General features: G+C 36.3%; 1 protein-coding gene across 4 annotated transcripts in view; it reads right to left on the bottom strand.

The window, feature by feature from the left end:
- The window catches only part of LOC142356370 (intersectin-1-like), a 119,506-nt gene that overhangs the window by 23,112 nt on the left and 72,070 nt on the right, over positions 1 to 24,324 (bottom strand). For all 4 annotated transcript variants that reach the window (XM_075408299.1, XM_075408305.1, XM_075408317.1 and 1 more), the window contains 5 exons: positions 21,052 to 21,350; positions 20,317 to 20,617; positions 10,530 to 10,696; positions 10,063 to 10,265; positions 1,961 to 2,215 (listed from right to left, as the gene is read on the bottom strand). In XM_075408299.1, the coding sequence (XP_075264414.1) occupies positions 1,961 to 2,215; positions 10,063 to 10,265; positions 10,530 to 10,696; positions 20,317 to 20,617; positions 21,052 to 21,350 (1,225 nt within the window). The remainder of the gene's footprint in view (positions 1 to 1,960; positions 2,216 to 10,062; positions 10,266 to 10,529; positions 10,697 to 20,316; positions 20,618 to 21,051; positions 21,351 to 24,324) is intronic.

The following is a 24,324-nucleotide window of genomic DNA, read 5'->3' as shown; positions in this document are numbered from 1 at the left end:
CTGATCTTGAAATTTCATGTCATCAATGTCCTCAATTTGTGAGCAGGGGTATGATCATCCCTGCACGCTAACCTTTGATTGATATTAAAAACTTCGACGGATTAAATTTTTAATTATCCCTCACTTCATGTTGTTAAGAAGTTCTAATTATATCCCACTTTTTTCCTCTTATCAGTTTTAGAAGCCTTGCGCGGAATTCAGTTACCTTGCCGAGGATGTTAGTAACTTTGTGGATAATAGTGACGCAGGTCAGTCGGCCTTTCTCGATTGTCATCAAATTCCGCAAAATCGCGGATATCACTGACGGATATTTCCAATTTTGAGCATGTAGGTTTGGCAACGTAATATATCGAAATAAATGAGAAAATTGATATCATGGGCAATTACAATTCCCTTGAAATTAATAAATTTGTTAGATAAGGGCAATTTAGTCAACATCCATCAGCGTTTTCAACTCATAATTTTTAGCAGAAAACCTATATTTTTAAGCCTCACATCTTCTCAGCAAAATTGATTTCAAGTAACTCCTTTGTTCAAATATTATACGCGGAGAGGACTTTGGGGCACAATTATTTCGTTTGAAATTGAAGAATCGGTTAAAAATCACAAAATTTACTGAATCTCATGTTATATTATTTTCCTAACCTTTCAGGGGAAACCTTGCTCATTCTCAACAAAAGCAAAATTCAAAAAATTCTACTTCAAGGGCCTTCAGGTGATACGAGTTATGTCTTTCCTCGATGAATATATGAGGGGGGGGGGGGGATGGGGGGGGGGGGTGGGGGCATAAAGCTCTTAAGCTCTTTCCTCGATTACATGAGGTCGGAAAAATAATTACATATGCGCACAGTCTACCGTGGGCAAAGAAACAGTTCCGCTATTAGTATTGAATAATTGAGAACTCCCATGTTCGAGTGAGTACCGTGACATCACAACTCTGCTGAAGATAACTTTCCGTATTGGTCAGTTTCAAACACCACAAGCTGGGCTGTTACATGTTATATTCGACACTTTAAACAGATTCAGAGAAATTCAATAGATGAGGGGAGGTCTTACCGTCGAGTCCTGCAAAGTTGCAAAGGAGTTAGAAAAGATCAGGGTATATTAGCATCAATTAAGCAGGTTAGAAGGCTTGATTTGGAATTAGGTAAAAAGAAATGAAATCACGGCGCCATTTAATGAGTTATCCGCAAAGCCATTTAGATTTGAACTAAAAAAGGATAAAAAGCAAGCCCTGCCCAAATAATGTTAACCCGAATTCGTTTGAAGATCTAATTCAGCCCTGATTTTTCAGCTGTGAAAAAGAAGTCTAAATGAAAAGTTAAATATGAGCAACCGTGATTGATATCTATCTAGTCATATTGACTACTGCAAAGCAAGAGGGAAATTTGCGCACCAAGCAACAATAAGCAGAGCAAAAAGCTCTCACTGATTTGATTAAGCAAAGCGGTACCGGGCATTTTATAACTTAAATTAGCTCGGTGGTGCGAAATTTTAGGCGAAAGAACCACAGAGCTCTAAAGCAAAATTATAATTACATAGCCAACATAACTCACGAGCAATTCTTGGTTAAAATAAAGCAAAATATAGGCCAATTGTGTTCAATTTCAACTACTCCGGCTATTGCGAAATCCAGAGTTCAGAAATACTAATTTATGGCCACATTTGAAACTACTCTCAAAAATTATATTTGCTCCCAATGTACATCTTTTAATAGCAAATTTTTAATTTGGCCATATATTAACAGTCTCTGACGTCTGGACTTTTAAATATCCAAATTAGTTCAGGTTGCACACGGTTGGCCTATATTTTTTGCATTACTTTGCATTCAAAATCGCTCGCACGCAACGGTGGCCATGCAATCGAAGTTTTAAGTTCTCAGTTACAGAATACTTTTCTATCCCGACACAAAGATGAATGTGCTCATATTTTCACGCCAATTTTATGAAGATTTTCCCACCTGAATCTGTCCTTCCCACCATCCACTTGGCAGTTTCTTCTTCACAACCACCACTTGGCCCTCTTGAAGAGTGAGCTGTTCTGGACTGTCCCCCTGGAATGCTGCGATCACACTGGCCAGTTCCTGTTGCTTCCCACTCCCTCCTCCGCCTGTCCCTGATTGGGATCCATCTCCCGATGGGAGAGAGAGGGTCTGAGGAGTGGATGTTGCTGAGGGTGGGGCTAAACTACCTCCAGTTGCCATTGGTGAAGTAACCTAAAACAAGCTGATCTCAAGCCCCTTGTAATATATTTGAAGCCAACCCCAGTCGAGGGGTCGACCATAACATAGCCGGCAGATTGCCGGAATAGCTGCGAAAGAATAGACCTGCGTGTCATATAATAGAGATAAAAACAGCTACAGATCTAAATTGAAAAAAAAAAATCGACGCCGCTCAAAAAACTAGGTAAAAAACATTCAGCGATAAATTAATAAAGCTTGTTAAAATTCATTCGGCAGAAACCTCTTATTAGAGACCTTTACTGCACATACGAGTTCCTTTGACCTTAAACAAATTCAAATTAAACTTAAGTTTTAAAGTGCAAAAGTCATTTTATTGAGTGAGGTAAGTCACGTATGATCAAAATCTAATCACGCAAATAACCTAAAAACTTTTGCTAAAGCGAGTGAGAAATGACGTCACGCGCACAAATGCCGTTAGTGAGAGCAAGAAGTCATTCACAAAATTTGACTTTTTCAGCTTTGATGTGTGAACAAATGTAAAACGATAAAAGAGCGTCAGACGACGAAACAAAAAAACATAGCCGGAAGCAACTCGAAGCGTCAAAACTTCACTAACAAAACCGCAATTGCAGCGGAAGCCATTACCTTTTGTATTCAACCATTAACTCACTACCTCTCCAGTTCTGCTCTAAAAACTGATGAAACTTGAACCACTGTCATTACGACAAAAATGAAGCAAAATTTTATATTATTGAAAACGTTTGGTAACGTTAAAAAATCCAAAATAATTAAGTTGGTCGAAAACCTGATAGTCTGAAAAAGCTGACAAGGTTATCAATAGCCCTCAATTAATTCATGATTCCAATCTGATAAAGATCGCGAAAGCAAACGGCAGATAGTAATCTTAGAAACTAAGTTAAATCTTTTCAAAAAAGAAAGCTGAAATTTAGGAATGAAAAAGTACCTATAATTACACTTCTAATCACTGCAATTAAGACAAAAAACAAAACACACCTGTTCCTTGTTGTACATAAGCTAGACAACATGATTTCATACTAAATCAAAAATAAAACTGATCATAGAAAAAATATAAGCAACAGAAGAATATTCAAAGGCAAAAAAACCGTTTTAATTAATACCAAGGCCGGAAGAAAGCTGCAATAAATAGTCATAAGTGGGAATTTTGGGAACAGCTTGCTATCAAACTCTCAGTACTGCCTTATGTTGAATGAAATCAATTGCAAACCAAAGAAATGACGAAAATCTAAGAAAAAGCTGAAATCATTCATTTTTTACAACTGAAAAAATGAATATACCGAAAATAAATGTAGGTGCCAGGACAAAGCTAGAATGATACTAACTATAATGTTAAAAATATGGGCACAATGTAAGAAGCACCGTAACAAGAAGACAATCTTGATTTTTGAAAGTTAAAAATCAATTTAAAAAATTCTAGAAAAACGAATACATTTCATTGTTCAGCATTCAAGACATAGAAAAGATAACTAGTCATCCGATACAAAGATCTCTCCTCCTGAAGAGAACAAAAAATTAGGAAAAAGCAGAATTCATAAATACGAAACATTGAAACATTTTGCAAAAAAAATGGTCAAAGAACTTTCAAGTTAAGACTGCATTTATGAAAAAGTTTTAACTGTTTTTTTCAAAACTTAACGCCAAAAAAATGATTGATTTTTTTGAAACGAAATTAAAGTCCCTCGTGTTGCACAAAAAAACTATTTCTAGCAATTACAACCAAAATATAAACGAAAAGCTGACGAAAATCGGAAAAAAACTACCAAAATCGGATTAGCATATGTACAATTTTATGAAACAAAATTACATCGAGGTAGAGAGAGGCGTTGAGTATATGAATTATCAAAGAGAAGTTGCAATATTAAGTGATTTTTGACAAAAAGACGGTTAAAAGATCCAAAAATGAAGAAATAGAAAAAAAGCCAAAAATTAACTAAAAAATCAAGAATTATGTGCCAATTTTCAACTTGAAACTCATTTTCAGGCTCTGCAAAACACAATGGCATCAATTTCCGATGTTGACATTGCAATATAGTATCGAATAAAATTTATTTCTTCAAGAAACCAAATTAAAAGCAAAAAAAAAATGGGCCACTTAGACGAAAAAATGGCTAAAAACGATTATCTATATGTGCAATTCAGTCAAAAACTACTTTTCAAAGTCAAAAAGTCATTCACTGAACGCAGCGCATGATCAAAAAACTTCTCTCCCTTAGCGAAAATCTGTTCACCAAGACAGCTTTCACTTTTGCTTTTAGGTCAAAATGCCGCGTGAACAAATCTATTTCCTGTAAAAAAAACCGAGAGAAAACCAATACTCCTCTTCGAATCGTAAAAACCAGGAGCACCGCAATATAGCTTCGCTCAGCTTACAGCTTCGCAGCTATAATAAAAAATCAATGAAGTCGTCGTGGTGGTGGTTGGGGGGGGGGGGTAATTTCCTTACCATAATTACTACAATACAAGTTGACCCAAAGTCTTTTCATAACCAATATCGGTCGCTTAAGCATCGCTCATATTTAGCTGCAATTAAGAGCCAAACATACAGACCTGATTTATCGCCAGCTGTCAAGAAATAAACATTCATTTTGCTTGATTAAAATCTTCAGAGTCATTGTATGAAGATGTGAAAAAAGTCAATCACGAAAAAAAATTGTCCAAACGCTCCAGAAAAAAATCAATTAAGGAATCTAAAGCTGCTCACTTAGAAGAGACCTTAAACATGCTCTTCAAAATGATTGAAAGCGTCTGATAATAAATGTGGCACAATTGCACAAGATTTCTGCACGCAACACAGACTTTGCAGTGTCAGCCGATGTTGTTGTTTTCTTTTCAGTACATTACACACGAACCAAAATTCTATACATGCATTAGCAAAAAACTGAACTAGAGATAATGAAAACACAGTCGCAAGACATGTAACACTCATTCAAAGCAAAGACCAAAACATTTTGATGAGAACGGCAACAATGACTCTAACAAAATCTATCGATGGTAACTCTATCGGTAAAAAATATTCTCAATGACGCCAAAAATCAACTTAGCCAAGAATTTCTGCGCGACAAACTCCTTACTCCATTTAAGAACCACAAAACTGTTCATAAGAATAAACAAACATTACAGGACTGCCGAAACGCAACTAGCAATTGGCTATCGAAAAAGAAGAATTCTGAGGATATACCCTAGTAAAGAAAACCCGAAAAAACGACGCAAGAAATGTTCAGTTTTCCACGTAATAAATCGTCGCTATGTACATGCGAAGGCAAAATATTCTAAAACAAAGCGGGAACTTGGTCAAAGATGATACAGTTTTGAGAACCGCTCAACACAAATTCAGGCACCACTTCATTTAAAGCATCAAGCGGAACCGCACTAATCAAAGTTACACAAACATAGCCGGCAGATTGCCGGAATAGCTTTGAAAGAATAGGCCTGCGTGCCGTATAATAGATAGAAACAGATAAAGATCTAAATTGAAAAATCGACGCCGCTAAAAAACTAGGCTAAAGAACATTCAGCGATAAATTAGAAAAGCTAGTTAAAATTCATTCCACAGAAGCCTCTTATTAGAGACCTTTACTGCACATAGGAGTTCCTTTGACCTTAAACAAAATCAAATTAAACTTAAGTTTTAAAGTGCAAACGTCATTTTATTGAGTGAGGTAAGTCACGTATGATCAAAATCTAATCACGCAAATAACCTAAAAACTTTTGCTAAAGCGAGTGAGAAATGACGTCACGCGCGCAAATGCCGTTAGTGAGAGGAAGAAGTCATACAAAGAATTTGAATTTTTCAGCTTTGCTGTGTGAACAAATGTAAAACGATAAAAGAGCGTCAGACGACGAAACAAAAAACATAGGAGGACAGGTCCTGACGTACAATTCAAGGAATTCTGATTGACTAAACAGAAAACTAGACCTAGAACGCACTATTAATGGATTGGGAAAACCATTTAGAAAAAAAATCCGATCCAAAAAATCGAAAAAAAGAGAAAAAAATCAAAGCGAAATTGCCGCATGTGAACGAAAAACCCCTAGCGAGAAAGCGAATTTTAGTTCAAACGCCGTTTTCTCACTCTACTTTAAATTTAGAGCAAAAAAATTTCACGCCGCAAAACCACTCGCTTTTTCGCTCCACTTCCTGTTTCGGCGTGACCAAAATCACTACTCCAATTTCGCTCCACATGAAAATGTGCGAACAGATCTTAAAAAAACATAGCTGGCAGATTGCCAGAAAATAGCCACAATAGATTTGTAGATCAGCAGTATAAAAAAAACAGTAACAAAGACCAAGAAAACTCGTCTTTTCATTGAAGGCTGATTTGTTATATTTTGATTAAAAATCTGTGAAGGCTGATTTGTTATATTTTGATTAAAAATCTGTATAAGTTATTGCTGCCTCTATTAGCTGATCTCAAATAACCTTCATTTAGAGTGACACACACCCATTTGACCTTATCTCTTCGAATTAAAGTAAATTAAAGTCAATTTCAAAGTGAGGAAGTAATTTTTGAGAGTTAGGTAAGTCAAGTGTGACCAAAAATTTAATCACGCGCATGAGCAAAAAAACTCGCTCCACTAAGAGCGATAAATGACGTCACATATGCAATTCAGTTGAAATTGCATGAACGAATGAAAAAGTGGCTGTGACGTCATATGGTCGTAACAAAAATCATGACGACGAAATAAAAAAAACCAAGAGAAGGCCAATAATAGCCCCAGCTATCGCTGTGCGGCTATGAAAAAGACAGCGCCCCAATACAATTCAAATTCTAGCATCGGCAATATAGCTACGCTCAGCTTATATAGCAAGAGCACCGCAATATAGCTTCGCTCAGCTTACAGCTTCGCAGCTATAATAAAAAATCAATGAAGTCGTCGCGGTGGTGGTTGGGGGAGGGGGGGGGGGTAATTTCCTTACCATAATTACTACAATACAAGTTGAACCAAAGTCTTTTCATAACCAATATCGGTCGCTTGAGCATCGCTCATATTTAGCTGCAATTAAGAGCCAAACATACAGACCTGATTTATCGCCAGCTGTCGAGAAATAAACATTCATTTTGCTTGATTAAAATCTTCAGAGTCATTGTATGAAGATGTGAAAAAAGTCAATCACGAAAAAAAATTGTCCAAACGCTCCAGAAAAAAATCAATTATAGAATCTAAAGCTGCTGCTCACTTAGAAGAGACCTTAAACATGCTCTTCAAAATGATTGAAAGCGTCTGATAATAAATGTGGCACAATTGCACAAGATTTCTGCACGCAACACAGACTTTGCAGTGTCAGCCGATGTTGTTGTTTTCTTTTCAGTACATTACACACGAACCAAAATTCTATACATGCATTAGCAAAAAACTGAACTAGAGATAATGAAAACACAGTCGCAAGACATGTAACACTCATTCAAAGCAAAGACCAAAACATTTTGATGAGAACGGCAACAATGACTCTAACAAAATCTATCGATGGTAACTCTATCGGTAAAAAATATTCTCAATGACGCCAAAAATCAACTTAGCCAAGAATTTCTGCGCGACAAACTCCTTACTCTATTTAAGAACCACAAAACTGTTCATAAGAATAAACAAACATTACAGGACTGCCGAAACGCAACTAGCAATTGGCTATCGAAAAAGAAGAATTCTGAGGATATACCCTAGTAAAGAAAACCCGAAAAAACGACGCAAGAAATGTTCAGTTTTCCACGTAATAAATCGTCGCTAAGTACATGCGAAGGCAAAAAATTCTAAAACAAAGCGGGAACTTGGTCAAAGATGATACAGTTTTGAGAACCGCTCAACACAAATTCAGGCACCACTTCATTTAAAGCATCTAGCGGAACCGCACTAATCAAAGTTAAACAAACATAGCCGGCAGATTGTCGGAATAGCTGTGAAAGAATAGGCCTGCGTGCCATATAATAGATAGAAACAGATAAAGATCTAAATTGAAAAATCGACGCCGCTCAAAAAACTAGGCTAAAAAACATTCACTGATAAATTAGAAAAGCTAGTTAAAATTCATTCCACAGAAGCCTCTTATTAGAGACCTTTACTGCACATAGTAGTTCCTTTGACCTTAAACAAAATCAAATTAAACTTAAGTTTTAAAGTGCAAACGTCATTTTATTGAGTGAGGTAAGTCACGTATGATCAAAATCTAATCACGCAAATAACCTAAAAACTTTTGCTAAAGCGAGTGAGAAATGACGTCATGCGCGCAAAGGCCGTTAGTGAGAGAAAGAAGTCATACAAAAAATTTGACTTTTTCAGCTTTGCTGTGTGAACAAATGCAAAACGATAAAAGAGCGTCAGACGACGAAACAAAAAACATAGCAGGACAGGTCCTGACGTACAATTCAAAGAATTCTGATTGACTAAACAGAAAACTAGACCTAGAACGCACTATGAATGGATTGGGAAAACCATTTAGAAAAAAATCCGATCCAAAAAATTGAAAAAAAGAGAAAAAAATCAAAGCGAAATTGCCGCATTGGAACGAAAAACCACTAGCGAGAAAGCGAATTTTAGTTCAAACGCCGTTTTCTCGCTCTACTTTAAATTTAGAGCAAAAAAATTTCACGCCGCAAAACCACTCGCTTTTTCGCTCCACTTCCTGTTTCGGCGTGACCAAAATCACTACTCCAATTTCGCTCCAAATGAAAATGTGTGAACAGATCTTAAAAAAACATAGCTGGCAGATTGCCAGAAAAAAGCCGCAATAGATTCGTAGATCGGCAGTATAAAAAAACAGTAACAAAGACCAAGAAAACTCGTCTTTTCATTGAAGGCTGATTTGTTATATTTTGATTAAAAATCTGTATAAGTTATTGCTGCCTCTATTAGCTGATCTCAAATAACCTTCATTTAGAGTGACACACACCCATTTGACCTTATCTCTTCGAATTAAAGTAAATAAAAGTCAATTTCAAATTGAGGAAGTCATTTTAGAGAGTTAGGTAAGTCAAGTTTGACCAAAAATTTAATCACGCGCATTCAAAGAATTTTCATTGACTAAACAGAAAAACTAGACCTAGAATGGACTATGAAAGAATTGAGAAAACCATCTTTAAAAAAAATCAGAACAAAAAAAAAGAAATAAACAGAAAATCAATGTCAAAATGCCGCATGTGAACAAAAAACCACTAGCGATAAATTGAAAATTTAATTCAAACAAAAAAAACTAGGCCTAGAATGAGCTGTGAATTGATTGGGAAAACCATTTAGAAAAAAATCCGATCCAAAAAATCGAAAAAACAGTAAAAATCAGAGTGAAATTGCCGCATGCGAACAAAAAACCACTAGCGAGAAACCGAACTTTTGTTCAAACACTGTTTTCTCACTCTACTTTAAAATTAGAGTGAAAAAAATTCACGCTGCAAAACCACTCGCTTTTTCGCTCCATTTCCTGTTTCGGCGTGACCAAAATCACTACTCCAATTTGTCTTCAAAAATCATGAAAATTTGTGAACATATCTTAAAAAAAAAGACAGCGCTCTAATACAATTCAAATTCTTTGAATTGTAAAAAACCAAGAGAAGGCCAATAATAGCCCCAGCTATCGCTGTGCGGCTATGAAAAATACAGCGCCCCAATATAATTCAAATTCTAGCATCGGCAATATAGCTACGCTCAGCTTATATAGCAAGAGCACCGCAATATAACTACGCTCAGCTTACAGCTTCGCAGCTATAAAAAATAGCGACGGCTCCAAGGCAAGGCCCTATTTTATAGATAGTGGCGAAAGCGTTTAAATTATGCTGAAACCACCGTCAGAAGGTAACCACATTTGGTACCGGTTGACGCTAGTAATGTTGTCCTTCTGTTCTTATTATGCATACCTGTTGTGGTATCTCCTCCACAAAGTTGGATGGGAATATGCCCTGTGTCTTGGTAGCTTTGCTGTCAGAGGCCAAGTACCCAGTCCACCAATCACCCTCTTTGTTTGTCACACACACCTCGACACCAGCCTGCAGGCCCAAATCACCTTCAGCTGTCGCTTCAAATGGGTAGATAGCGCGCACTCGACACAACACAGTCTGCCCTGCACAGGCAAGGATAAAATTGCATCTTATCCACGAATCAATTAATGTTTTACATCCCATTTTGAGTGGTCAATTTTTAACACTGGCACTAACAAACCGAATAGCTGGAAATGTGTACTTTTTACTTTTTACCCAAAAATATTAAATAATTTTGCTCAAAAACCGAAGCAGCTCTCGCATATGTTCCTAAGTGTGTGTTCCTTTGAGCACAAAAAACCAACAGTCTTACCAGCAGCTTTGAAATTAAATATGTAATTGGTCACCTGTGTTGCTGCTGTTTGCGCTTTGAGAAGAGTCTGTAAAGTCAGCTGCAGAAGATGGAGAGGCTACAGATGTTGCACCGAATGGATCCGAACCTCCTGAAACTGCAGGGACAACAGAAGCACTCGTTGATTGCTGCTGATTGGATAGCACTGCACCGCTGCTTGCACTGAAAACGGTCAATCGGAGCTTAAACCCTCGGAGAAGCATAATCTCAAAAAAATATAGGATTATTTTGCGTTTTGGCGAATTATTCAGACCAAATAGCATTTGCCCTCAGTTACGAATTATGCACAAAAATAGCACGTGGCCTGGAGGGCGTAAAAAATATATGCCAGCCAAGCTGGGGGGAACAGAATAGATTCATAGAATGAGATAAGTCATTTATGATCAAAACACATTCACGCAACTGATCTTAAAACTTACTGTCAACACTGCCAATTACATCGAGATGAATGACATCAAGCAAACTAAAGCTGTAAAAAAGCTACACGAACGTGTGCACAAAATTACTCCGTTTGCATCCTGAAAAAATTCCTGGTCAACAATTCCTGGTCAACAATTCCTGGCCAGCCCATTTTGAAAACATCCCGGCAGATTGCCAGAAAATAGGCGGCACTGATTCCCATATCCCCGTGATTGGGATTAAAAGAAAAAAACTAATTTTTGCACAAAAATATTTTTAAGTGCGAGCCATTTATACGTCACTCCGTATTTAGATATCTTCCTGTTTTTAAAGATGGGATACAGGAGCTAGTATCAAAACAAATAAGTATTAAAGATGATAACTACGACATAAGAACAAAGTTCAACTAGCGGGCATCAAAATTTGGGCTTAACGGGTTTATCCCGTTCCAGTCCTGATTTCGTGTTCATGAATTGATTCATTTTAGATCGCTCTTCGGAGCAACTGCTGTTTGAAAGCACTCAGCAGAATAAGCCAAGAATAAAACTAACCAAAAGAGGTCAAAACGATTTCATGCAAAATGTTGAACACGCTGCGACAAAAAACATAACAAGACAATTCCTAGAAAACAATTCAAAGAAAAACTAAAAACTCGTGTACCTGACCAAATGAGCATTGCTAGCCAAACAGAAAAACAGTCAAGTTTACGAGAAACAAAAATAAATTTAAAAAATACAATCATTGCTTAAATTCTTGACGATTTTACCCTGAAGACCAAAAATGATCCATTTAAATATACCCATTAACCTACGCACAAGCTTTGAAAGAGGTTTATTGGCCGCTAAAGATACGAGAAATAGACTGGAGAAATAGGACAAACGCATTTTAAAATTGAAAAATGGATAATTTATGAAAGTTGCTAAATTTCACGATATTGATATCTTCAAAACCACTTTTGGCTCTCGAATCTCTCCAGTAAACAATCTGCAAGACCAAAAAAAATTCACTGGCCCTTGCAGATCGATAAACTCGGAAAAAGACAAAGTTTCAAAAAACTTGAAAATTTCATGGAAATGTTGCTAACATTAGAGATATTATATCTTCAAAGCCAGTTTTTTTGATATCTCCAGAAAACTAATATAAAACGCAAGAAAAAATTCACAGCAAGATAAAAATCTGTAAACTCGACAAATGAAAAAAAAACTTTTCAGAAAATTTGAAAATAGCAACATATTTTTTTAAAAAATTGCAAACATTCTTGATAACAAAATCTTGAAAATCATTCCATTGTCAATTAAACAATACAGTAACCTCCTATCAAGCTCTAGAGGAAGTTCCTTAGCCCCCAAGGCTGAAAATCTCAAAACTTGAAAACTAAAATTGCGAAAATTAGCAAAAATGACCTTTTAATTTTGAATTAAAGTCTTCGCAGCACAGCTGCAGCAATCTAAGCACTTGAGGCAATACAATTCTTGGATTGTAATAAGGCCTATACAATAGCCGATTAAGAAGACAAGGGCGGGTAATTAAAAACAGTGCAAAAACAAGTTAAATTTCCGCTTGTGAATAAAAAAAAACCAGTCTCGAGAGAGCAAATTTCTGATCAAAACCAATATTTTGTTACTCAATATAAGTGAAAATGTCACGCCGCAAAACTTGGTTTCCCGCTCTACTTCCTGTTCCGGCGAAACCAAAATCACAATTTTACTTTGCGTTTAAAGATCATGAAAATATCTGAAAATGCGAGCCCAAAAAACGGCGCCCGGATCATTCAAATTCCTTAAATTGTACAAACTTAGCAGGACAAGAATTCAACCACAATTCAAAAACATCTTATTCCTCAAAACATGAAATAAAACTTACAATCACTCGGAATACAATTGGAAAACCATTTAGAAAAAGTGATAGAAACTTTAAAAATCAGTAAATATAGAAATCAAATTGCATTATGTAAAGAAAAAGTCACTAAAAAAAATCCAAACTTCATTGAAAGACCATTTTCTTACTCTACTTTAAATTCAGGGTAATAAATTTGCACTCCAAAATAACCCGCAGCAGTTTAGAGAGGCTAGCTTAAGCTTGAGGTGGGTGGATCAGGGGGTGGAGTGTGGAGTTAGGAGTAAAATGAGGTGGACAAGTAGGAGCAAAGGAATAAAGTATATGTGAGGAGGGAGGGAGGGAGGGAGGGGGGGGGGGGGGGGGGGGGGGGGATGGGTCAAACTTTCAGAGCCGCCCACCAAACACATGAATTTGTCTCCAAGACAATTTCGGTGAATCGCATACTAAGAGACTAGTAAAGCATAAAACTCTCAGAGAACTGCTCAGCGACTTAGGCTTTTTGCCATCTGGGTTTTACTTATTAACACCGTTTTTGAGGACAAAAAATCAAATGGTCAGAGCAAAATAACTATCAGACGGAAATTCGGAACCACGAACAATGCATTAAAAAGACCAGCAGGACTAATATATTTGCGGAAAACTTTGTTTGGGAGCAATAATTTTTTCGATTATAATTTTGTTACAAATGCATTTAAGAATTTCAAGTTTCAAAACTTATTGCCGCGAGGCAGCGTATAGTCAGTAGGCAACAATATAACAATTCAAGTGCTCTGTCATTAAGATCGAAATTTTGTTTCATAAAAGTAAAAATATTTTAAAATCCAATTGATACACATTCACAGTATTCAGTCTTTGCACGTGGTACCAAAGCCAACAAAACACAAAGAGAAGATCTTGAGAGCCCAGATTGTAACAATAACACAAGATAGAGGAGAAGGAATATTACTTACAATTGGTACTCCGGGTAGTAGTAACTGTAGTATTGATAGTACTCTACTAGACAGAAATTGAACCAATTCAGCAGATTTCGAAGTCAGCAGTAAATCAAAATGAACGAAATTCTGATCAGCCAAAGGATTATTTCAGTTGTGTCCCCACAAAAGTTACTTTCACGTGCTTATTTCATTCAAGCGGGCTTCGCATTGTCACTTAACCGGATTAGCTATGTCAAGGAAAAACAGCAGTTGCTGAATTGAAAGAAAACTATTTCGGGATTTTAAAAATGAGGAAAAAGATAAAACGCCAGGGACATTTCGCGTGTACTTTAACAATATTGCGTTAATAGGAAATAAAAGGTAAATCTTACATCAACATAAGGTTTAAAACAATTTCAACCCGTCTTTATACAAGAAGTATCGTACGCAGCACCTTTTCGTTTGAATATCTATTTTATTTCATGTATCTCAAGTAAAAAGCGCAATAATGAGGCAGATAAAAGATATACCAGCTTAGCGAGGGGTTGAGGATGTAAGGGGGGGGGGGGTAAAAACGCATAACGTACACAACGAAAGCCGTACAGTTGTTACCATAACCATAACTATATTCGTATGTTTAACAGTTTCTTTTCAATTTCCATATCCTAGCATAAGATTGTTATAAGTGTAAAAATGAGACGAGATTTTTATTCCCTTTCCCTTCTAATTTGGTACCTTATCAGCTACACTTCTTTTTTTGGTACTATAGGTTATAATAACATTTCAATATAAACCAAAAAAAAAAACGAAGAACCCCCATTACCCAAATTTTGACCCTTCAAATGTCGATTTCCTGTCCTAATTTTGTGGGCTTTCATTCTAGTTATTTCGCATTCCTCCAAAAAATGTTCCCCTATTCCTTACATTATTATATACATTAAGCTAACAGAAGCAGATGATTTCATCAATCAATTCCATATGTTGAAATACCATGCAGTAGACTTGGCTATAACAAACCACGCGAAACACCATAGCATTACATAAGCAATCAAACTCAGATTTTACTTAACCACCACCTTACCCTTACACACTTGATTCTCGCACCCTTATTTGCGTTGTATCTTTTTTAAACCACACTGAACTACAATCTACAATTCGCCTAAGAAAAGGCAGTGGAACACCAGTTGGAAATAAGGAAGCAATAGAAAAGTTACTTCCGATGACTTCTTAGAGAACGTTTAAGATAAGTCACATTCGATATCCTAAAGGCGAAATCAAACAGGTTGTCATAAAGCCGTTCACTCACAAAATGTGTAGAAAAAAATATCTAGCCTCCTCTAGATACGAAATTTTAAGTTGTAAAGTCGTAAATTTTCACAACAGTACTTTTTTCACGAGATAACAGACCCCCGTTGGACGAATTGCTCTCGATTGTCTTTCGCTGCAGCTAAATTTATCGCATTTATTATAAATGAATTTATTTGTCAACAATGCTTTATTATGAATGCCTTCACTATACAGGATTTAGTTAAATATGCTGATCCCTTCCACTAAATTGGCCAACAAAACTTTAAATATTAGAGCCAATTAGCATCCATTCTCGTGTAATGATTTTAATCTTAGTGACAGGGTTTACCGACAAAAAAGCAAAACGCACTTCGATATATTAGCGAACGATGAGATTCACGTTTTCACTAGCCTAATTGAACAGCTAACGCAAACAACTTAACCATTTTGGTTGCTGCTAGCTGGTTGTGATATGAAGGCCAATAAGACTAGCAGCGAGAGTTAAGATGCATTTGATTTTGCAAGTAAGAAATAAAAAAATGCTTGCAAATGGTACAAAACAGTTCATAATTTCATGCACTAACAACAAAATATTAACATCAAGGAAGCAAAAACAAAAATATTTATTTGACGCAATAAATATTCACATTGGTTTGCAAAACATTAGAACAATCTCTGAGACTTCGCCGAATTTGAAGTTCACATAAACAGTATGACTCATAAACCAGAGCAGCTTTGCCACAGACATATCTTAATCCGGACTAGAATAATAGATGCTTCTCTTCAGATAGTTAGCGAAAAATTGTTTTACACAACCAACAAAAAGTTGGGAGCGTTGCCTTTTTTAAAAAACGACGAACGGCCCGAAAGTTCAAAAAACTGAACAATCTATTCAACTGCTGACACTTAGAACCAAAACTTTGCGAAAACCTATTTCCTTTTTATATACGCATGCCAATATGGGGACTATTGACGCCAATTTCTCGTTGTTGATCAGATATATCGACAGCCATATGGTGATCTCAGTTTATCAAGTAATACTGACCCGATGAGGGAGTCATACAGTGAGATACACGCTCAATGACAAAATTTTGTTAAAAAATTTTTAGAAACAAAAATTCAAACAACTCGTATTACAACACACAACGGAGGGAATTTCTGACCTTGATTTTATTGAGAAAACAATTCAAAAGCTTCAAAAGCAGTAAATGGCAAACACTGGAAAATCCTTTTACATTAGGAAAAATTCAATGCTAATCTCGAACTATATCAATTAGGGGTCCACAAAGCAAAGCGAACCACTCTTAGAAATTGACATTGCATTCTCAAATATTGGTAATCCAAGTACTCATCAAATATTGGAAATTCACCTGAAAGACTTGAAATACAAGAAAACTGATTAAAAAATTAGGTTTTATCTCAAGCCAAAACATAGCCGGCAGATTGCCGGAAAAAAGCCACGATAGACCCTTGGGGCCTTCCATGAATTGAAACAACTAAAGAGATTAGATAGACAGATCGACCACCAGTCCATTAATAGACCACTAGACTTTTTGGGTTAGCTTTGGACAGTCAATTTTATGACACACATAAGCTCTAAAGGAGAAAGCCCTAATAGGGCTTCTCAAAATTAGGATCTCTTCCGTTTGTGCCCCCTCAGCTTAGTGGGCGCATATTATTTGCAGCCCTCAGATGCACGTGCAATATTTTTTACATAATGACTTACAATGTAATGGCACGTGCTCTGTAACTGGGGGGCGCATAACGTACTGGGGGCACAAACGGAGAAGATCCCAAAATTAGTATTCAAAATCAAAAGCTAAGAATTAGGGGATATATGTGTTGCACTACATAGATGCACACTATTGACCTTTAACAAGTAAATGTTCATAAAATTTTAAGTTCCATAAGTTAGTTCAGAAGTCATTTTTTTGAGTGAGGTAAGTCATTGAAAAAGTCAATTCCAAGAAGTCAGGGTAAGACGAAACAAATATCTGTTAGACGAAGTAAAAAAACATAGCAGGACAAGTCCTGACGTACAATTCAAAGAATTTTCATTGACTAAACAGGAAAATTAGACCTAGAATGGTTTATGAGTGAATTCAGAAAACCATTTTTAAAAAAATGAGATCAAAAAAATAAGAAAAAAACAGAAAATCAATATCAAAATGCCGCATGTGAACAGAAAAACCCCCAGCGAGAAATGAAAATTTAATTCAAACAAAAAACTAGGCCTAGAATAAGCTGTGAATGGATTGGGAAAACCATTTAGAAAAAAATCCAATCCAAAAAATCGAAAAAACAGTAAAAATCAGAGTGAAATTGCCGCATGTGAACAAAAAACCACTACCGAGAAACCGAATTTTTGTTCAAACACCGTTTTCTCACTCTACTTTAAAATTAGAGCGAAAAAAATTCACGCCGCAAAACCGCTCGCTTTTTCGCTCCATTTCCTGTTTCGGCGTGACCAAAATCACTACTCCAATTTGACTTCAAAAATCATGAAAATGTGTGAACAGATCTTAAAAAAAGACAGCGCCCCAATACAATTCAAATTCTTTGAATTGTAAAAAAAATTTAGGAGCGCTATAATAGCCTTCTGGAATTGAGGACGCGGCTATTAAAAATATTTCCTTTGAAGAAAATTGCAGATAACACATTAATTTGCAAAATATGAAATTATTCATCAGTTCCGGAAAACTATTTTATTACGTAAAAGTAAAGTTCAGCTGCATAGGTCGATAGCCGCCAAGGAAGAGGTTAGAAAACTGTTCTCATGCGGAAAAAATTTAACTTATTTCTCCTAAAAACACTTGAACGCGCAACTCAGATCAAAGTATGGCCATGTGTTTAAAGACCGATATGTGACAGTAAAGTTAACAAGTGCGCTAAAAATGATGTTCAACAAGGGCATAGAAATAGGACAATAAACAGCATGTACCAAAAAAGCAAAAATCTCCTAAGCAGCAGTAAAAAAATTAACTACACCTAGACCTGAGGAAAGCAATCGATAATGTAGGTCACACTATTCTATTGCAAAAACGCTTCAGATGCGGCCTCAAAGGTACCGTAAATAGCATTTTGCATTCGTATTTGTCGAATCAAAAGCAACATAACAAAACTGGCGACAAAAAGACTAACCTACTATTAGTGAGCTAATTGTGCCACAAGGATCAATTCTTGGACCTTTGTTGTTGGTTATTTGAATAAACGAGTTCAAAGAAATCCAAAAAACCGAGAGTAATTCTGTATCGAACGCTCATGTCGTGAAAAAAAGAAGCACTATAAATAAAATTGATGATGATCACTACACAGCATTTATTTACGTAACAAATGGCCTATCAAAAGAAAACAAACTAAACACGGAGAAATCAGAACACAAGTTTCTGTTTTTTAAAAAAACTAAAACAAGCATGTAGAAAAACACAAATTGAGCGAAAAAATTTTCTGAAATTCCTAGGCCTGACGATTGACCAAAAGCTCCGACTACTAAATGAAAGTTGTTTTAAGACATATTATGATAAACGCAGATGATTACAGCCTAAAAAATTACATACAGATAGAAACCCAATATGGGTTGTCGTACACTGGTCAATGACAATAACACCAATTAGGTATCTAGAGAAAGTTATCGAAAGCATCCTGTGACTAATTGCTGAACAGAAAAAAATTGAAGCAATCACTAGGAAATGGCGAAAGACAGGATTCACTTAGCAGAATAGTGGAATAGTTATATGCTCACGAAGCGCTTAAGCTCTCACTTTATAAATTGAGAGCTAATTGCAAAATTTTAACCACGTTAAAAAATTTTCAAGGCAGACTGAGAAAGTTGAAAAATTAATCAAACATAGCTGGCAGATTGCCAGAAAATAGCCGCAATAGATTCGTAGATCGGCAGTCTAAAAACAGTAAAAAAGACAGACCAAAAAAATTCGTCTTTTCATTGAAGGCTGATCTGTTATATTTTGATTAAAAGTCTGTATAAGTTATTGCTGCCTCTATTAGCTGATCTCAAATAACCTTCATTTAAAGTGACACACTCCCATTTGACCTTATCTCTTTGAATTAAAGTAAATAAAAGTCAATTTCAAAGTGAGGTAAGTGAGGCACATTTTTGTGAGTGAGGTAAGTCAAGTGTGACCAAAAATTTAATCACGCGCATGAACTAAGAGCGAAAAATGACGTCTCACATGCAATTCAGTTGAAATTGCATGAACGAATGAACAAAAAGTGGCTGTGACGTCATATGGTCGTAACAAAAATCAAGACGAAATAAAAAAACCAAGAGACGGCCAATAATAGCCCCAGCTGTGCGGCTATTAAACATAAACCGACATAAGTCGAAAAAATGCTCTCGAATGACAGGCGGCGCAAGTTAATTTAGGGGTTGTAGCCTCGATTAATTTTTCTTTATGGGTGCGAAAACATCAGGCCACAGTAGGATTCGAACCCCGACCTCTTGAGTTCTATTCCTTCTCCTCGACGGAAGTATTAACCACTTGACTATCAGGGACTTGTCGTAGTCTCTATCAATCGTTTGTTTGAACAACAAACTTTAATTGGAGTGAGCAGTTGAAATCACTCAAAAATTAAAAAAAGCGTGAAAGTCACTTGAGAAGTCAAAGATTGTTCTAGAAGAAAAGCGCAAAACGGTCAAGCATAAAAAGACACCCATGTTTACTATAATTGCCTCTCATTCGAGAGCATTTAAAAATAAGATTAATCCAGATAAAAAATATCCTTCGCGGTTGTAATTAAGATGACGCATGTCTTAAAAAGTCTTGTTTACTATGGAAAATTCATCCAGGAGGTTAAACATTTTCTGAATGTAGAAATGAAAAAGTTGTCATCAGTTGTTAGATTATTATATATAATGTAAGGAGGATATAGTAATAATTTTTTGGTAATGAATTTTTTTTCAATTTTTTAAAATATTTTTTCAAATTTAATAATACTTGTCCGAACAATGAAAAACGGGTTTTTCTTTTCATTTTGATTCGTCAACCAGATAATTTGAGCGAGATACTCGAGAATGAGCCATGCATCCAATGGTGCTCTCCCACAGTCAAATTTAGAGAATGCATTTGTACAAGAAATTTTTGAAGATTTTTATAGTTTTATTCATTTGCTTTCAAATTTTGCTCTTTGCATTCAACATTCCTAAAAAAACACAAATTTGCGGGATGAATTAATAGTCTTTTCAATTAAAACATTGTTTAAATTTAAGTGAGATTCTTAGCGCATTCAATAATAAAAATTTCAAACTGAAAGCAAATGTTTCCATTCAAAGGAAGGATAGCTACAGGATACTAGGATTGCTAAAACAGTTGCAGAGTTGCAAACCTTGCATTGTCTAGTCGTTTGGTATAATTTCGAGGGAACCATCCCCCCACTCCGTTCAGGAAGCCAGCAAGCCATGGCTCGTCTAGATTCTGTTCAACTGATGCACGTATGATGTCCCCCACTTTGAACGGTAGATCACCTTCATCTGTGGTTGTGAAATCATAAAGAGCTTCAAATAACACTTCAGTCGGTTCCTTAGAAACAGTTGGAGTGGAATTTGCAGCAGTAGGTGCGACAGGCGCAGTTGAATTTGTAGTTGTTGCAGAGGTGGTCGGAAGACCGCCAAACATAGAGGTTGAATCTAGAAACAATTATTTTCATCTTCGTCAAAGGCACTAGCATATTAAAAAGATGACCGACAAATCCAGTTACAGTATGACCTGCAATGGAACCCTTTTCCTAGTTTTGATTTTTGAATTCAGGCAGTGTAAAAAACTGAATCAGAGCAAATTAGATCATGCTAAATTCGTTCCGAGCGAAGCGTCATGCGAAAACCGAAAGCTCGAGCAAATGTACAAACATCGGTAAAAAGCACCGGATCTTTTCCGTTTGTAAATAACTCCCCCCCCCTCCCCCAAAGCGTTCATCCCCCCATTATAGAGCACGTGCCATGACATAGTAAATCATTATGTAAAAATATGGCACATGCGTCTGGGGGTGCAAATAATATGCACCCACTAACCTGGGGGGCACAAACAGAAAAGATTCAAAGCACCAAATCAATGAAAGACCAACTTTGATTGTTAGTAGTTGCAGCTGCAAAAGGATCGCTATATCCTGTCATAAAGGGGTCATTGGCTGAAGACGCAAACGGATCTCCAGAAGATACATCTGCAGCCTTTCCAGCAACAGCTCCACCTCCACCGAAGGGATCCTCGGATTTGAACGGATCCGAGGAGCCATTATAAGTTGTATTGAACGCGGAATTAGTCGCAAATGGATCGTTTTTGAATGCGTCTGCAAATGCGTTGTACTTGTCAACAGGTGCAGTGGGGGCGGGTGGAGCCGTGGGCGCATTTACTGCACTCGGTGTCCTAGAAGCAAAAAAATGTCGCATAAAATACAGAAAACAAGCGCATGAATTTTGTGAATTGAATTAAATACAAATCTGCAAAAAGCAAAACTGCAAAATGTTGTAAAGAAAAAACAGATGCAATTGTTGAAACTTGGTTTGCATACGGCTTGGTTTGTTTAAGATAATTTGAATCCCAATGCCGTTGCTGGTCCCCGCTGTAAACTACGCTTGCGTGCTAAAAAATAGCATGTCTGAGCTTGGACTTACATCCCAATTTTCTTCAAACCACTGAGCTGGAGGATCGAAACAATAGATTTTGAAAGACCATTCCCCGAAAAAAACTGGTATTTTGAAAAATTTTAAAGAGACAAAATATGGCACCAAATCTTCTGCTGAGACGAGAACATTAAACTGAACAGGGTGAACCAATGATGAGATGAACCAATTGGCTTGAATACAATGTTGGTTGATATTTGATTTATGACGTAACTAACAAGGGCTAATGCTGGTATCTTCATTGGATCTATTCCAGATAAATTATTTTTGCATGAGAGAACAATGTCGAGAATATTCGACGAGCAGAACTTGTTAGCAGAAAAAAGTACATGAAGTGAAATCGAAATTAAAGTTCAGCATCTCAATGTTTTATATAAAGGAAAGCACGAAGCCAAGTTCTTCAAAAACAAAAGTCGCCCAAAAGGTACTGAAATCTTGTCGGGATTTCTCTCATTTACACAAAAGCCCTCGTTCAACGGTATGTCTTACTCCTCCCACCCTCCCCAAGAGATATCCTTTTGAAGCCAGAAAAAGCTGCATTTTAGTAAATATCAGGACCCTGACAGTAGTAGACTAAGCACTTTTTCTTCAATTACTGAACTTCTTTAACTAATCGTGTATGAAAGATGTCGCCAAATTAAATTAAAACTAGGACTTTTGAAGCGGGATTATACGCATGTGTAAATATGTAAAGGGGCTATTATTAACAAGTTTTGAACTAGTTCGCTGGCAATCGCTTTTTATATTTGCAAAACACTCTATTTCAGTTTCAACGGCTTTGATCTTCAACGGCTCACAATCACTTTTTTATTAGCAACAAACAATGAGAGCAATTGAGATCACTCAAAAACAATAAACTCAAGCGTGAAAAAATCACACAAGAAGCCATAGAATGTTTTTGAAGCAAAAATTTGAAGCAAAAATTTTGCCTATAAAAATGATACGCGTCGACTACAATTGCTTCAAATTTCCTGCGAGATCAATTAATAACAGACTAACGTCGGAGAAATTACACTCCGACTTTACTACGCCAGTTATAATCAACAAGTAGCAAATCTATGGATAACTGAAGAATTTTCCGTTCAGAAGAACAGGAGGAATTCACAAAACTGACATGGTGTATTAAATCAATTAATATAACCACATGTCATGCTAAGCATTAATATAGCCTTTGGCTACCATATACTTGTACACTTGAGTCCTGAGTCCAACTGTCACTAATAGCACAAACATACCCGGCATATTAACGTAAAATAGCCACCATTGATTCCCATAACCTCGATTGGGATTGAAATAAGAACAGAAAAAAGAATTGATATACAAGAAAAAATAGTGCTATTTTGATTGGTTTTCATAGTTAGGCACTCCGCATTCCTAATGACAGGATAGAGGGACAAGTATCACCACAAGAATATATTTAACCTGGTAACTTAGACTAATTAGAACAAAGTTCAAAGAACAGGCGTCTAAAACTGCGTTTTATGGGTTTACCCGTCTCTAATTTTGATTTCGCGCTTCGATAATGACCCTATTTATTATATATAGCAATAAGAGCCGGTTGAGAAGATGCGGCGAGTGATTGAACTACATACATTCCGGACGCTTGGAAAAAGCTGCTTTAAAACTCTTCAACTCTGGCTGTATCACTAACATAGCTGGCAGATTGCCAGAAAATAGCCGCAATAGATTCGTAGATCGGCAGTCTTAAAAAAACAGTAAAAAAGACAGACCAAAAAAATTTGTCTTTTCATTGAAGGCTGATATGTCATATTTTGATTAAAAATATGTATAAATTTTTGCTGCCTCTATTAGCTGATCTCAAATAACCTTCATTTAGAGTGACACACACCCATTTGACCTTATCTCTTTGAATTAAAGTAAATAAAAGTCAATTTCAAATTGAGGAAGTCATTTTAGAGAGTGAGGTAAGTCAAGTGTGACCAAAAATTTAACCACGCGCTTGAACAAAAAACTCGCTCCACTAAGAGCGAAAAATGACGTCACACATGCAATTCAGTTGAAATTGCATGAACGAATGAACAAAAAGTGGCTGTGACCTCATATGGTCGTAACAAAAATCATGACGACGAAATAAAAAAAAACCAAGAGAAGGCCAATAATAGCCCCAGCTATCACTGTGCGGCTATTAATAACAATATTAAATTGTTCATGTTCTATTATCAAGTAAAGCAAAAGAAGTTTATTAATTGTGTACAAAATAAGTACGTTGCAGTTGAATAGAAAACGCGCACACCATTTGATCTTCAGTTGGTCCGTTTTCAGGTGCCTCCCAATGTATGGAATACCCGGGTCGAGACCGAATGGTTAACTTGTAAGAATTTGCATGTTTCTTGCAAAAGATGGGTAACAAGTAAGAATTTGCAACTTTCTTTCAAAAGATGGTCAACTGGTAAGAACTTGCAAGTCGAATGGCTAACTTGAAAGAACTTGCAAGTCGAATGATAAACTTGTAAGAACTTGCACTAAGTCAAATAGCTAACTTATAAGTTCTTGCAAGTTCGTTCCGGTTGAGCTCGACTCTTTTTGGTTAATTCAAAACTCAGTCATATAACGCAGAAAGCGCATGAGAGCTAGTTGCTCAATCTGGATACCATATTACAATGCATGCTAAGTTGATCAAATGTTTACATCTCAATTTTATCAACTCAAGAAGTCCTTTTGCAATTCAATTATTGATCAGTAGATTTCAATTGGCT

The sequence above is a fragment of the Convolutriloba macropyga genome, chromosome 2 (genome assembly GCF_964194025.1).
Source record: "Convolutriloba macropyga chromosome 2, txConMacr16.3, whole genome shotgun sequence".
Classification (NCBI taxonomy): domain Eukaryota; kingdom Metazoa; phylum Xenacoelomorpha; order Acoela; family Convolutidae; genus Convolutriloba; species Convolutriloba macropyga.
This window is presented reverse-complemented; position numbering and strand designations above follow the sequence as displayed.